General features: G+C 37.6%; 1 protein-coding gene across 1 annotated transcript in view; it reads right to left on the bottom strand.

Moving 5' to 3' along the window:
• The window catches only part of RARS2 (arginyl-tRNA synthetase 2, mitochondrial), a 443,458-nt gene that overhangs the window by 146,088 nt on the left and 284,702 nt on the right, over positions 1–12,668 (bottom strand). The window contains exon 8 of the mRNA XM_044075298.1: positions 242–318. Within this exon, the coding sequence (XP_043931233.1) occupies positions 242–318 (77 nt within the window). The remainder of the gene's footprint in view (positions 1–241; positions 319–12,668) is intronic.

Here is a 12,668-nt window from a genome sequence, read left to right as displayed (position 1 = left end):
TGATGTATGTGCTATAAAGCTTTGACTCTCTACACCCCTGCCAATCAAAGAGCACAATAAAAACATACAGTATATTTCTTCTGGGCAAATAAAAAACAATCAGCAGTATTACAAATTACCTCCGTGACATTCCAGGGTGTTTTGTTACCTATTGAGATATCGGATTTCTCAGCAGGCATCAAGTACAGGGCATTCTATATCCTGTAGATATACAAAGTTTAACTATCACAGTATTGCTTACTTCAAAAAGGTGATGTAAGGGGTTCCTTTGAAGCTTTTCCTGACAGCCAAATTGCTGAAAGCCTGCTCCCAGCAAACCTAAAAGTGACAAGAAACATAGTTAATAATAGCGCAATGTCTTTTTAGTAGTTATGGCATGCATGGATTTCAAAAAAGTTTATCATCTAATTTAAACAAGCATTTTTACATTTTTTTTTTCTAAAAATGTATTTTAAATTATCAAGATCACAAGCCAAAAAAATATATTAGGTTACCTGATTTAAAACAGGTTTAAGTATGTAATGGCCAACATGGAATATTTCATGTACATAAAAGAAATGCAAGAGATGTGAAATGGCTTCAGTGAATTTACAACACTTATCTTCAAGACAAGGCAATGATATTATGCCAATGACACTGGATAAAAAACAAGTGGCATACACAGTTAGACCAATATACATTTTATTCAAGGTATGCAGTGAGCATTGCAAATGGTGGGCAACAAAAAATATATATGTGCACTAAGGAACTAAACCATAGGCACACTTTAAACAATCATACTTTAAAAACTCAAAAAGGATTAACCTAATAGTCTGGAAATTACCGGGGTGAGTGCAGGTGGGTGGTTTCTGATTAGCAGCCAAACACACTAGAGAAGGCAAGTGTAGGGTGGGAAAAGTGAAGAGGTGTGGCCCACTTGCCTCGCTTGTTAAACAGGAAGGGGTACATGCACTTGCATGCAGTGTGATTTCCTTGGTGGAGACCAGGGAAGTGCTTTTGAAGATGGGAAAAAAGGCTGCTTGGAGGAATTCTTCTTGGAGAACTGAGAGGGTCATCCTTCATGGTCAGCCACTGGACATCTCCTTCTCAGTGATTCACTGGGTGTGTGAAGACATTAGGGCTGCAAAAAGTTAACGAAAAAAAAATCTTGACTCCATTTCTGATGGATTAAGAATGATGGCCATATCAGCTGACCTTGCCCAAGAAATGGGAAAAAAAATGGACAGCTGGCCAGGAAACAGTTCACAATTTACAGACACTTGGGGCAAAGACAGCAAAAAAAATAAATAAAAAAAAAAAGCTTGCTTTAATGGCTGCCATTTTAAAATCAAATTATTACTACTATATACTTGATTATGATGTTGTGTTAAAATAAATGAAATACTTACAGAATTACTTTGCCATTATACTAAGAAAACACGACTTAGAAGTACAAGTATTTTTTTCTAAAAAAAAAAACAAAACAAACAGAAGATGCACCACAAGGCTCCTAAGATGGAAAAACTTTAATAAAATTAGGAAAAAATGGATAAGTGCTTTCACGTCACATATGCTTTTTTTAGATCAATTAAAACAGACAAAAACAAACCATTTAAAAACCTCTCAGAGACATAAAAGAACCAATAAAATTACTTAAAACAGGCACGTGATCTAAGATGCAGTTTTTAAGGGAACAGTGTCATTCAACCCGCTCCCTTTGTCAGCTTGTAGCAATATAATCTGTCTAAGTTCTGCCACTTCTATTTTATTCTTAGCATTACCGTTCCTCAAAACATCTTGAACAAGTTGAACAACCATAAAAACAAAATGTGATATACCTAGAACTAAAACATGTTTGGCAAGTGCACTCTTGTCATCAGATCTCTTAATGAAAAAGTACTTAAACAATGTATACCAGCCAAGTTCTCAATAGAACAAGGTTTGCAACATATCATATGCTTCAATGATTTCCTATTCTTAAATCATCGAAGTGTATGTTATGTTACAAACCTTTTTACTTTGCTTGTGGTTCTTGTGTTGCTTGTCATTACATAGATAGTAGTAATTTGTGCATCCCACCACTATGAAACATTATAGTTTTTATATCCATGCAGATTGTTGCAGTAGACAGTTTATTTAGCTAAGTGCAATGTTTGTATATCCTTTTATAAAGATGAAACCACTCGATCTCTAAAAGAACACGTTTGTGAACATTTGTATTGCATTAAGAGATCAGATGACAGGAGTGCACTTGCCAAACATGTTTTAGTTTAAAGTACATTATATATATTTTTTGTTTTTATGGTTCTTCAACTTGTTCAAGCTGGTTTGAGGAAAGGTGATGTTAAGAATAAAATAGAAGAGGCAGAACTTTATATCGCTACAAGCTGACAAAAGGAGCGGTTGAATGACACCATTTCCTTAAAACCATATCTTCAATCATGTGCCTTGTTAAGTACTTGATTGGTTCTTGTATGTCTCAGGAGGAGTTTTTAAAAGATTTGCACTTGTATGTTTTAATTGATTTTAAGAAGAGTCTATGACACAAACGCAGCTATCCATTTTTTCCTGGTTTTATTAAAGTTTTGCCATCTTAGGAGCCGTATGGTACATTGTCTGTCTGTTTGTTTTTTGTATTTGTCCTGGCTTATCTCAGAGGAGCACCTTATCCCATGATTGGATTTATTTTTTCCTGTTTTTTTTTTTCTAAAAATGTTAACCAGCATATTTTTACTAATAAAACAATACATAAATAACTAATATGTGGACAGTTTGAATATATTACAGTTATCAATTTAAATCTACAGTTCTAAACAATATGACAAGATGCACATATAGATAACATATAGGTCAACAAATGAGAATAATCAAAACAGAACTCTTTTTTGTAAAGCATTCAAATGCTCCACTCCTTTCCATCCCTTTCGTTTATAAAACACACCAAGACCTTTTCATTCTTTGCCAAATACCAGTACAGGGAAAAGAAAAAGCATGCATGGAGAAACATATTTGCTCAGTGAACTCCTGTTCCCTCATACAACTTGTGCATATTTGTCTATTTCCAGTAAGAGTAAGGAACACGGCAGGAATGCTGGCGTACACCCCCTCCTTCCAAGATTAAAACTGCAATTTTAATGCTACTACAGGACTGAATCTGTCAATATATGTTCATTTCTGATCCATTTGTGGTGATGTGGTTTATTAATTCTACTTACATGATAAAAATGGAAAAAACAGTGAAAACAGTGTGTCTAATAGTCTGGTGTTGCTACAAGGTCAGGCTAAATCCAGGGCTGAGGAAGACTGTCTTGCAACCTATACCAAGAATTTGTTAACTGAGAAGACAATGGACAGCATGGGAGAAGAGAGATTTAAGTCAATAATGTCAAAACTGCACAAGATTAATTTACTGGACTGTATTACATATCAGATAAAAGAATGGAAGAAGAGGAAGTAACCTTGAATTCTCATTCTGACCATCTGGTGGATTTGAAGGCGAAGGGTGTATGAGAGAAGTCAAACACTGCAAAGGAAGACCCCCTACCCACGTAAATGCAACTGAGAAGGAAAATAATGGATGTCTGTCTTCAAGAGAAGGACAGAAGAAAAGCGTAAAGTGGCTTTTGTAGAACATCATAAAAATCCAAACCCACCCTTGCGCAGGCTTTTTTGCTCTCCACTCTATTGTATGCTGCCCCTATCCTCACCAACCTTCAATCCAACCTTTTAACTAAACTTGAGCTCACATACAACAAAGAGGCCCAATTCGCTGTTAATTTACCCTACCAATCCCATTACTGCCTATCTCTAAAAAGACTCCAATGGCCAGAGTTCCAACATCAACCCCTACTACCTCAGCTGTATCCAACTAATTCCATTCTTAACTCCCCCTCCTCTTGCCCAGCTCTATCCTCTTATATCTTACTATACTCCAAATTGAGCACTCTGAAGCTCAAAATACAACTTTGAGGTGTACATGCCTAAGAAGAACATTGGCAAACTCCTATATTGCCACTCATTAGCACACACTTGGAACAAACTACCCCCCTCACATACATTCCATTACCAACACCCATTTTTTTAAAAAAAGTGTTAAAATCCCACCTGCTACACTTATTGTCTTACCCATGCCACGATCACACCTAGATTCCTTTCCACTCTGTCTTCCAATTCCCCCATCTCCTCTACACATTTAACTATTACTACACTCCCACTTTCTATATTGCCAGGGAGTCTTTAATCTCACTGCTGAATAAGGCTGCATACTTCTTTGTATATAACTTTTGTATTGCACTGAAAATCAAACATTGCTGACATTTTCCTGTATATTTTTATTTTTTATGTATTCACCTATTCTTTAAGAACTAATCCACTGACTGAACCTTGGATCACCACCCCTTTGTGTATAGATTTGTTTTACACTGATTTTTTTGATGTATTTTACTGATGCTATATGTACTTATTTGAAAATAATCTACATCTGATTTTGTAGCTGTTCTGGTTCATTCATCAGTCTTTACTGCATTACACTTTTTTTATACTAAACCGTATATTGTAATGTATGCTATATGTACTCTACCTTTGATTTTGTAGCGGTTCTGCTCCATTCATCAAACTTTACTGTATTACACTTTGTTTTACTAAATTGTATACTGTAATATTTGAGTAACGTCTGGAGCTTTTCTCCTGGGGCCTCTGCTGAAAAAGGGCTTTCAGCCCAGTCGACTAACCCGGTCAACAAATGTAAAAAATAAATAAATAATTAAAATCAGTTAGGACATACTACAGAAAAGTTCTTGTAGAAGACTACAAGACTCTGTCAATGAAGGCAGACACAAGACATTGAATGCATTATCTGAATGACTTTTGATGTCCATACAATTCAGCATTGTGATTTACCTGAACTGAATGTAAAGATCATACTTTTTCTAACAAAGATTTGTGCTTTACAACCCTGCTCCACTGTGCAAACAGTGCAAGTTCTGAGTCCACCCCAGAAGACCATATTTTTACTAGCAGCATAAATGCTAGAGAGACTGTGGGGAAGGATGGGATGAATAGCTAATGCCAACTCACCCATCCTGAGGAGAGGACAGAAGCATGACTCACTGCAATGGCGATATCTGCAGAAAAGCAGGTGTACCACCAAAGCATGAACAGCCTGGTTTGGCTGCACTGCAAAAGGTATGCTGCTTGGTCAAGAGGTTACATATACAGAGAAGTGCACATGCACCTTTCAAGGCAGCAGATTTCTCAAGGCTACTTCAGGGATGAGATAGGACAGTCCACTGGATCTGTACACACTGGTCTGCTCCCTTACACCCAAGTCATACCTCCACTGAGGATGCAAATACACCAGAGGGCTTTCACTCGAAGGAATGATGGAGTCAGATGGGTAACAGAAGGCAGAAAGAAATACTGTACTTGATTTTTACAGAACTGGATAACTAGATATATGGTACTGAGGACTTGGGTAAAGGCACTTCTCCTTTAAGATTCAATACACCAACATAGTCTTTGCATCTTTACTACTGAGAATAGTGAATGGCAGCACCCTGTGTAAAGGGAATTGTTGTTTCCTCCTCTCTGTATGGGCAGACAGAGGAATTTCTTGCTTCCATCAATGATATTTAAAGGAACATTATAGGAATGTTCTGAACATCAGCTGCAGCGTCAGCCAAAGTAAAATAAAATGTTTAAAAAGTACTAGTAACTTTCTTTGTAGCTGTAAGTATACAAGATGATTTTGAAATGCAATGCTTGAAGACGTTTAACAAATAGGTGGTCTGTATTTTAGGTTATTTCATGTGAAGGGGAAAATAATTTTGTCCATACTGAAACCATTTATTATCTGGACTTCTGTATTTAACTCAATGGGGAGAACTGGATACAAATCATAATTTGAAGTGAGGAGTTATTTTCCACATGACTATTAAAAAATTAGATTGTGCCCCCACCCCCCACACTGAATGATCTGGAAAGTACAGATGTGTAAGTAAATTTACTACAACAGTAGGTGTTCAAATGATCACTACTGCAGTAGCCTTAATTATGTGGATTATATCCTTCACAGGACACAAAAGCAGACTAGCTTCCAGAGATTCAAGGACACCTTTCATGTGCCCAAACCCTTGTGCAGGGGAGTCATAGTGGCTGTTTTCTAGGGATCAGGAAAAAACCCTGTAGATGGTCTGAGGTTTTTTAAGTACAGACTCAGAAAGTGCATACTTGGCACTGATGAGAACACGGCCAGGTATACTGTCTGGTTCCATGAAAGTATTATTTTTAGCCTTTAACAGGGATTCTAAGGTTTGTAGAAAAGTGATTTCAGGGAAAACTAAATTCTCAGGGACAGTGGGGACAACAATGTGGTTAGAATGGGTTAATATGGCACTAAATTTGTCTGCTAATATATTAGCAACATCTTTAGTATTATAATGGTGATATTTTTATGAATGAGCTCAGTGCATTACTGGACATTATTCCTTACTTTTCTGACACATGAAGAAAGATTGGTAGTTTTCTTTGGAATCTATAGAAAACTTAAGGTCAAACTCTGCTTTACATTTTCTAATAGTCTTTTCAAGTTCCTTGTTAGCATGTTTCAGTGTAGTCATGAGGTAGGGAGATTGGGGATTTCTTGCAACTTTTCATTTTCCTTTTTTTTGTTGTACATTTTATTAATACTAGAGTTCCACCAGACAGGCTTATTCCTGAATTTACAATAATATGTAGGGAAGATGGGTACTGGCTTTTCTATAAACTATTTAGGGGCTGGTAGAGGTCAGAGGTGATTGCGGTAGCCCTCAAGTAGGTCCATATGCAAGGGATTGTTTGGGAATTTTACACAGGCCTTCTACAAGCAGAATTAGATTTGTTTTGGGGAAGTCCCTAAAGATGGTCTCATTTGGTGGTGGTGCAGTGGTACCACTAGGCCTAACAGAGATGATGACTGATGTGTGGTCAGATTTAACAAGGGAGATGCAAGGTGGGGTGCAGGTGGGGCCAAGTTGGTAAGGACAAGGTCAACGATATTAACAACCTCTAGTGGGTAGTTTTACAATTTGCTCTTGTGCATTGGCATTAGAGAAGCATAGGAAATGTTGTGCATAACAAATTTTAAAGGTGTAAATGTGTCATTCAATGCTTGGGTAACTGAAGTTCCCAAGTAAGAAGGCATTTTGTTTGAAGTTTAATTCCTCAACAGTGTTGAGGTAATTTTTGTAATCTTTTGGAGATACTGATAGGGATCAGTACCTAGCTATGAAGTAATAGCTGGGCTTGAAAAGGGTGATTTCTATCTCCAAAAGCACCATGTTAGGTTTGTCAGTAATATGATGGGAAGTAATGCTGTTTCTAACAGATATACCCCCCACAGTTACCCAAGGATCTGAAAGCATGGCAGGTGCTATAACCTGGTAAAGTGGGAGTGCTGTCACTGTACTGAAAATACTTCTCAGTAACTACACAAATATGGATGTTTTTGAGTTGCAGAAGGGCCTCAGGTTCTGGCATCTTTCTATTTAGACTCTTAACATTGGGTAGTGCCACTTTGACATGGTTCACAGGTTCATAGATTCTTAGGTATTTACTAGGCTAACGACCACAAGGGCCTTTTTAAGCCTAGACATGCATCCCAAATCCCTGACAAGTTCTCGTACTCTTGATAAGTGTAAGCAAAGCTTTGGGAGACGAGCCATTTTCAGGCTCCTGTGTCCATTAGAGACATAGGTGCCATACCAGGGATGAATTTCCTGTTCCCCTTCCAATTGTCTAAGTTACACTTGAACTGGGTTAGGCAGAAACTCTGCTTCAAATTGATGGGGAGTCTGTTCCAGAGAAGGGGTAGTCTCTCGGATACATACCTATCTTTCCAGCAGGTCCTATTTATGTCTGAGGCAAGGTTTAATTCTTTAGAATGGGTAATTCTGGTACTGTTTGTTTTGTGGATATGCAGGAGGTCCATCAAAGTGGGGTTTGACAATGCCTTATATGCCAGGCATAGATCTCCCCTCAACATCCTGTAGGAGACAGAATACAAGGATAGGGCTTTAAGGCGGTCTGTACAGGACATGTTACATATGTCCTGTATTCTTTTAATGAGGAACCTCTGTGGATGTTCCAACTGTCAGATATACCTGATTAAGTAAACACCAAAGGGGGCATTGCACTCAATGATAGGTCTAATGAATGCCAAATACAGTGGAACAATGACTTCCTTGGGCCTAGATGCCACACTTTTGTTTATATGTTCTACAACATAGAAAAATTTCCTCACTACTGAAGACACATGATGGTCAAAGGCTAGATTACTGTTTATATGCGTCTCCAAGTCCTTGACTATTGGGTCAACTCTAAGGAATGTGCTGTCAATATGATAGTTACCAGGGCTGGATGACTTCCCAAAGGATAATATTAAGCATTTCTTGGCATTAAGTTTTGTCCAAGTTTGAATTTGAGTTTTTTTTTTAGGTAGGAATGCAGAGTAGAGGGACTCTGCTTAAAAAAGGCATTGTAGAGTAGCAAAGGCTTTAGCCAGTATGCAGCTGACCTGGTGTGACAGGTGTAAGTTATCCCTGGAGAAACAGGAAGTTATCCCATGCTGACATACTGGATCCCCGTAAAATTACATGACTACTTAGCCAATAACTAAAGCCAATTATCTTACCTTAGTATCTAAGCATCATTCTTGGTGAAGGCAGGATACTATTCAAGACCACTGCCTTTCCTGCCTCAAACTCACAAATAATAATTTCCATCATGTCTCTCTCCATGTCCCTACGGGCAGAAAGCCTCAGATCATTCACACCCAAATGGACCACCAGTAGGCTGCAGTCATATTTGTCTGGAGTAAGGGACTTTAGAGTCCTTGTACATCACAGATCCTGGCACTGCACCAACAGCTTACAGTCACTCTGTTACAGGGGATCTTGGATTCAAACCACCACTCTAGAAAGAAAGCCATCCTTACACAACAAGAAGAATTATTGAGGTATAAAGAGACAAAAGTTTGAACAGAAAAGAGGGCAGAAGGATGCTGACTGAATCTAATAAAGTTGATACAAAACTCAGTGAAAGAGAAACACATTGACTCGGTTGAATGAACTGGCTCCAACTGAAATGTTACAAGAATGGGGACTGTAACATATTAAATCTGAAGGTTTGTAAGGCATTAATGGACTGGGATCAATTAATGATAGGAGGCAAAATAATGTCATACACAAATAGGTGCGCAGACTAAGATGTAGTCAGATAATTGCATAGCAAAGTAACATAGAAGTTGAAGGCTACAACTTAAAATTTAATCCCAGAAAATGATGGGGATAAACAGAAACTTTACCAGCTTCAGCAAAAAAAGACTTATAAAACAACTCAAACAAAACTCACAGTGCACCTGTTGGATACTCTTCACCTATATTCCTTTACCCTTTCACCATTTCTTTTTGCAAAATTCTTGATAAATGAAAAATGTTCATTACATTCGGTGTTCGCTTATTTACTTGCTTAAACAAAGAACATGTTATTAGATTAAGCCAAGGGGCATGATACAGACAATCATTTAAGCAAAAGTAAGAGAAAACATAACAACTCTGCATTTATTATAATCTGTGCACTTCTACACCCCATCCCCCACCTCAACAACCCAAGATTAAAGCATATTAATTTAAACATGCTTTGGCCAAGCATTTCTTCTCTTTTTACATTATAATGCCTAGATTTTTTAAAATGAAAAAAAATGCACTTGTTTACTTTAGTATCAAGTATCTATCACATACAACAATAAATGAAAATGTTTTAATATATAACATGCAATTTACAGCATGAAATGTTTTGTACACATATTGTTCAGAACATAAATTTTGTTTACACTTTTTTGCCTTTTAGTGTCTTTCCAAACATTAATTACAAGGAGCATACACTTTTCAGTGCCCCATAAGTTTAACAAAGTTAACAAAAGTCCAAATTTTCCACTTTTTCTTGCAAAGCCATATTTGTCAAATGTGATTGATGCTTCATAATATCACATTTATTCACAAACTTCAGTGTTGTTGGTCTTCTTGCTGTTCATCTCCATCTCCCAGCCTCAAACTCTGGTTCAAGTCTAAGGTAGTCTTGATTCTTCTAATTCCTGTCCTTTTTATCGTTCTCTCAAGCATTTTCCTTTGGAATATTGGAAAAAAGTGCACTGGCAATGTCCCTCTATAAGATTTGTTAACAGAAGAATGACAAGCAGAGACCCCTTATGTTTGTTGAACAAACTTCTGTATTTCTTCTTTAGCATGTTCTGCATCAAAAAATCACTATATCCCCCAGGAAAAAAATATTTTGAAGACAGCTGGATATAGCTTGAATATAACACCTGCTTCTTTACATTACCTGATTGCCGAGATAAATTTGCTTCTCTTCTGTCTGGTGTATAGTGAATAATCATTTTCTATAAACACTAATATTTAAAATTTTTAATACTTTGCCCTTCTGCTACAGTTTTGTCAGGATCAATACTTTCTGCTAGTATGACTGCATCTTTACTAATGCAGGTCTTTCCTGCTTTCTCATGGCTAGGTTTGGAGCATGCACACAATGTGTCCTTTCAATTAACAAATCCAGCCTTGGAATACCAGTCAGTTGCTTAATTTGTGCTTTCATAAAATAAATACAGTTTTTTCCTTCCAGTTTTTCTGATACAGAAGAAAATCTCATGTTTTCCATGTGTGCTCTGTCTTCTAACTCTACTATTTTTTGAAACAGCTCTTCTTTAGTAGTCTCATACTCAGCCAGTCTTTCCTTCATTTTCTCTCTAACTTTTGCAGTTTTATAAGCTCATGTGAATATTTGTTTAAAGCTTCTAACATTTTATCCAGTCTTTTATTATTTGAGTTGATCTACCCCTTCAGTGTTTCATTTATTTTAATCAGTTCTGAGCACATTTGACTTATTTTTCCCCTAGATTACTGGAAGCCATGTCTGCACCAAGGCTGGAGCTTGAACTGTTTTTTTTTTGTGGAACAGCTTCAGGGATTGTTCTCAGACAGTATTTCCTCATCACCTTTTGTAGCTGATTTTCTTTCAGGCTCCCTTAGCTTCTTCTTTGCATGTAGAAAGACAGTACACATACTATTCAGTAACTGAATTTGATTCAAGGACAATATTTCTGGCTGCAGTTTCTCAGTTTCTGTTTTCACATTGGGAGAACTGATGTTAAGCTGTTGATCAATGTGTAGCAATCTTGAAGTCCTCCACTTTAATTAATTTTGTTAATAACATCAACACTCATACACACGTCCAAGCCCAGTCTTCACCATCTTTTTAGACTTGCAAAAAGCTTTTAATACCATTTCCCATCAGAAAGCAAAAGTTATGTAATTACCATAATGATCGATCCGTGTTGTCTGTCTTCGTCTGGATCAACCCGTGGGTTAGCAGATCCAACTCTGATCCAATGCTGGCCAAATCCACAAGACTTCAACTCATCTGGCTCTACTTTCCCTACCACAATACTTCACTCCCTAGTGGATACCTCAGATCTACTTTGCCCCTTCTCAAACTAACACAAAGGAAAAATTCCAACATAAAGGATGAGGATGAAGGACTCCAAAGAAAGCAATGAAACCATTCCCAATCGGTTATCAGGGGACAAGAGACTCGCCAAAAAGTTGGAGGCAGGACAGGAGGAAGGTTGAACCAGACAGAGACAGACAACATAAATCTACCATATGGTAAGTACATAACTTTTGTATGCGAAGTTGCCCTCTCTGTCTGGCTTTAGCCTGTAAGATAGAGACCCACCTACTTAAAACCCTTGGGAGGAACCACGGAAGGACATTCTGCAACACAATGGAACCAAAAGAAGCCCTGTACCTAGACTGAATATCTAGCTTGTAGTGGGAATCAAAGATGTGATACCCCACCCAAGTTGCTGCTGCACACACATCGTCTAAGGAAGTTCAAGAGAAAAAAGCCATAGAAGTAGCCATAGCTCTAGTGGAATGACCTTTAGGTTTACTACACAAAGTCTTACCTCTCAAGATATAAGCAAAGGAAATACAGACTGACAGCCACTTGGATAACATAAACTTAGACACAGGCCTACTCAATTTGGATTTTGAAAAGGAAACATGCAACTGATTGAATTTTCAAAAAGGTTTTGTCCTAAGTAAAATCTCAAGTCCTTATGCACATCCAAACAATGCAGAAAGTATTCACCTTTGTTCTACAAATTAGGAAAAAATACAGGCAAATGAATAGACTGATTTAAATTACTCTAGTAACTATCTTAGGAAGAAAAGAAGGGCTCGTGAGAAGGGAGAGCCTATCTTTGTGGAACATCAAACATGAAGGAATAGCACCAAGAGCTTGCAGCTTGGACATTCTCCTGGCCAAGGCAACATTCACCAGTAACAAGATCTTCCAAGATAACAACTTTAGATCTAAAGTAGCAGAAGGCTGAAAAGGAGGGCCTGCAAGGACTTGCAACACTAAAGGTAAATCCCAAGGAGGGACTGGGTGCCAAACTGAAAATGTTCCTTTGAGAAATGTTTTGGAAATTTTCAGAGTAGGCAAGGGAACACGGTCCCTGCCAACATGACAATTAGGTATCCAAAACCATATCTAAGGTAGCTAAAAGGGGATCAACCCCTGAGAGTCTCCCCAAACCGCAAAATGCTCCCATTAACTTGCGTACACCTTCC

Source organism: Protopterus annectens, chromosome 1.part0 (genome assembly GCF_019279795.1).
Source record: "Protopterus annectens isolate FY-2018-M chromosome 1.part0, PAN1.0, whole genome shotgun sequence".
NCBI classification, from domain to species: Eukaryota; Metazoa; Chordata; order Ceratodontiformes; family Protopteridae; genus Protopterus; species Protopterus annectens.
The sequence above is the reverse complement of the archived record's forward strand: the minus strand, read 5'-3'. Positions and strand labels throughout refer to the sequence as shown.